A 3,669-nucleotide genomic window follows, 5' to 3' on the forward strand; every position below is an offset into this window, starting at 1 on the left:
GAGAAGCAACGGGGCTCAGCCACGCTCCTGGGCGCAACACTATGGTTCGAGGATGAACCCGCAATGGATGCCCAGCCGAGAACATGTGAGCGCGGCTAGCCTAGGAGAAGGGCATCTTCACTTCTTTTGTTTGTGAAGGTTCGCAACATACAGTGGAGCCAAAACTTGAGTTGAGCGCCAGTACTTAAGGAAGGCGTCGGAGGACCATCACCCCATCTTTTTGACCACCTCCGTTGGGACCCCGGCCAAGAGAAGTTCTGTTGTCCCACCAATACGAAAGCTATGACCTGTCAGCTTAGGATAGCCATGTCGTGCTCAAACTTCGTTGCAGCGATTGAGAAATGCGCATCGCGTAAGTGGGATGGTGGTAGCGCCAGTCGAATATGTGAACAGAGGCGTGTTGGGGGTGTTGGGGGTAGCGAATAGATGCATACGAAGCACTGATATTGGATCAATTTCGCTGCACTGAGCGGTGAGAATGACGTCTTCGCCGTGTTTCTGGGTCTTGGTACGAGGGAGATGGACAGTAATTGTGTGTTTTGTCAAGTAATGTTGTTCCGACATGGTTTGGTGCTCAGCTCTGGGTCCGTCCGAGAAGTGGGTAGTAGTTCACCCAATCTGCACTGACCCCAGAAGGCAACGCACGCGGCTGCGAAGACAGCGATGTCAAAGGATGAGGTGAGGTTGAGCCCGGAACGCAAGTGGAGGAGCATATCTGCGGTAATTGGAGGACATGGTGGTCAGTTCGTGACCTGAGGGGGAGAGTGCGTCAACGCCAGAGAGGACGTAGTGCAATCTCGGGCCGCCGAGCCAGGGCTGTTTCTGGGCGATATGCCAGGGTTTTAGCGCCGCAATGTCGTTTTCGCGCGGTAGATCCAGCGTGGATGCCGGTATGACACGCGGCGTAGGCAGAAAGAATGAATTCATGGGTGGGGAGTCGGAGGTGAGCCGGGACTGACTCGTTGTCGCAAAACAGAAGAAAGCGGTCGACTGCATAGCCGTAGTTGGTGAGAGTTTTCGCACCCCAGCCATTCTGGAAGGCAAGGTCCAACTGGCGCGAAGGGGCAGAGAGATAGGGTGTGGGCCGGAGAGCGGGGGGGCCAATATGGGGCCTGAAGATCCAGGGGGTTTTCGCTCAGAGGTTGCTGGTGATGCGTGGTGGCTGCAGAGGCCTTGGGTGTCGTTTGTGGGCCGGTCTAGATTGGTCTTGTGCTGCTGACCTTCTATCCGAAGCCCGAATGAGCTGAATGAGGTCGTGGGTTTCACGCAAGGAGGGGGGGATTGGGTGTTGCGTCGTGGGAGTCATAGTGATACGAGTCAAGATGTCATGGTGAAATGTCGGTGATGATCCAGAAGAGAAATGATTCAACTCAATTCAAGTTCTTGAAGATTAATTTATAATTACTCAAGGGCTGTCTACGATAAGGTTTGAAACACAGTAGGGTATCTTGAAAGGGGCAAAGGAACGTGAAAAACCAGGAATCGACAATGGTATACCGCGCGAAGGTCCGTCGGCGAGATTGTCTGCAGATGGTGTATAGGAGGTGGTAATCCAGAGTGTGTGTGTTCGGAGCAGAGCGACAATTCTCCTGAGAACACGGTTCTGTTCCGGGTTTCGAGATTTTCCTGAGTCGACTGCTCCGAGAACACCTTGATTGTCAGACAGAATGTGAAAATGGATGTTCTCGTGACCTCTCCGAATAGCAAGAAGAAGGCCAAACTCGACGGCGAGCATTTGCACCCATCCTATCTTACGTCCATCCGCCTCCCAGCCCGCTTGGAAACGCCAAGATGCCCAGACAGTGTCGAAGACAACACCGATTCCCCATGATGTGGAAGTGTCAACCCAAAAGGGTATCGAAGAGACAAGGGGAGGGCGAATCAATATGGAGCCACAGAATGGGAGGTTAAGCTGTTGTCGCCACCAGTTGATATCGCTTAGAACAGTTGCGTTTGGCGAACGTTTGGAGAAGTTCGAAGAGGTGTGCAAGAAGGATGCGGCGAAGGCCAAGATGGCCGGCAGACGTGAACGACCGTCTCGTATAGCCATGGCACAGTGCACTAGGGTCCCATGGACGGATTCAGCTTCCTTCCTGTTGAATTTCGAGCCTCTGACCCAAACTTCAAGTTTGGTCAGGAAGCGAGTTTTCTTGGTGTCGGGTATTTCAACAGTCTTAGCATTCAAATCCCAGCGGAATCCAACATATTTGAAGGTTGAATTGAAGGGGAAATGTCTTAGAAAGCTTCCAGGGCCAACCCAGTGGTTCTATGAAACGGTAAATGGTGTCGACGTCATATCAGTAGTCGCCGGAGTCTTGTAGATATCGAAAGAAGCAGAAATCATCGACCCATTTTTTGAGGGGGCTAATGTGATTTGAAGTGAGGAGTGCGGGCATAGCATCAGCGATTTGTCCGAATATTCCAGGGGAGCTCGAGGGTCCAAAAGGAGCACAGTGGTCAATATAGCACAGGTCTCTCCAAGAGACAACGAAGAACCACTGTTGCGAAGGGTGTATAGGCACTCGACGGAAGGCAGCGTCAACATCCAATGTTGCTGCTTGGGTGCCTGGTGGTGCGTCCAATACCAGCAGTAACATTTGCGAAAAGGTTCCCCAGTCACAAGGGAAATCATCCGAGTCAATAGTGGAGTTAATCGACACAATCTCAGGGTCATCGTATGGAAATGAGAAGTCTTGAACCATTCGCCATTTATCTGGCTCACCAGCTTTGGGTACAACACCTAAGGGGGAGGAGCGAATTGGCCCAATAATCGCTTTGAGACGGCTCAAATTGAATGGACCGGAATAGCGGTGGGAAGCCAGCTCTGTTTGGATATATTCGTCAATTACATTAGGGTGTTCAAGTGCAGTACGACAATTAGCGGGAGTGTAAGATGATGATAGGTCCATGTTAATGCCAGTCAGAATATCGTGAAATTCATTGTACAGGTTGACAGTGCGTAGCGCGCGCTCCCACTCGTCGCAGACAAGTGGTGTGACAACCGGCAGGAAGTTATGCGGTCCGGCATTGCTGAGCGGAGTGGTCTTCTGAGCCGCAGAGGGAGCATGCGTGGCGGCCCAGACCACCTGTTTAGCCCACAACACACTGTACATTATCAGTGGCAACGACGCAGGTTGCCACTGATAAGCCCCAGCATTATCAGCAATTCCCCAAGTGGCGAATAATTGTTGGTGAAGGGGGTGAATAATTGTGAAGTCCAAGGCAAATTTTTCGCTAAGTCCAGAATGTAGGGGTGAATAAAGGTGAATAATACAATCCAGGCCATTTTCACCAAGTCTCCCGGAGTCACACTATGTGACATGTGACACAACATCCCAAAAAGGAACTTTTGTCAATAGATAGTAGAGCTGGTAGTTTTAGTGGCTATGTGATATGGTTGTATACTGCAATATAGAGTGATATATGATAAATTTCCAAAAAAGGAATTTTTGTTATTGGACAGTGCAGTCATCAGAGAATGTCACAGATCGTCACAAAACCAAAGTTGTATATTTTGCCTATACGGACAACTTTCATTAAGTAACCTATAGTGACAGCTCAATGGTGGTGTCTGGACTAGTCAATCACCAGCTGAGATATAACTGATAACCCTCTATCTCTATAACTAAACAGGCCACAGAACTGATTGAAGTACTACTAGGGATATTT

General features: G+C 50.1%; 3 protein-coding genes across 3 annotated transcripts; all 3 read right to left on the reverse strand.

Annotated features, from left to right (window-relative positions):
• Window positions 1–666: 666 nt before the first annotated feature.
• MIND_01432300 (uncharacterized protein) lies at window positions 667–1,306 on the reverse strand (the record flags this gene model as incomplete). The annotated part of the gene is made up of 2 exons (XM_037370702.1): window positions 667–1,162; window positions 1,221–1,306. The coding sequence occupies 2 exons, from the start codon at window positions 1,304–1,306 to the stop codon at window positions 667–669; spliced, it is 582 nt and encodes a 193-aa protein (XP_037212880.1).
• Window positions 1,307–1,405: 99 nt separating this feature from the next.
• Window positions 1,406–2,050, reverse strand: MIND_01432400 (uncharacterized protein; the record flags this gene model as incomplete). The annotated part of the gene is made up of 1 exon (XM_037370703.1): window positions 1,406–2,050. The coding sequence occupies one exon, from the start codon at window positions 2,048–2,050 to the stop codon at window positions 1,406–1,408; it is 645 nt and encodes a 214-aa protein (XP_037212881.1).
• A 247-nt stretch (window positions 2,051–2,297) lies between these two features.
• MIND_01432500 (Reverse transcriptase domain-containing protein) lies at window positions 2,298–3,113 on the reverse strand (the record flags this gene model as incomplete). The annotated part of the gene is made up of 1 exon (XM_037370704.1): window positions 2,298–3,113. The coding sequence occupies one exon, from the start codon at window positions 3,111–3,113 to the stop codon at window positions 2,298–2,300; it is 816 nt and encodes a 271-aa protein (XP_037212882.1).
• Between the last annotated feature and the right edge of the window lie 556 nt (window positions 3,114–3,669).

The sequence above is a fragment of the Mycena indigotica genome (assembly GCF_014461135.1).
Source record: "Mycena indigotica strain 171206Taipei chromosome Unknown Mind.scaff0025, whole genome shotgun sequence".
In the NCBI taxonomy this organism is placed as follows: Eukaryota; Fungi; Basidiomycota; class Agaricomycetes; order Agaricales; family Mycenaceae; genus Mycena; species Mycena indigotica.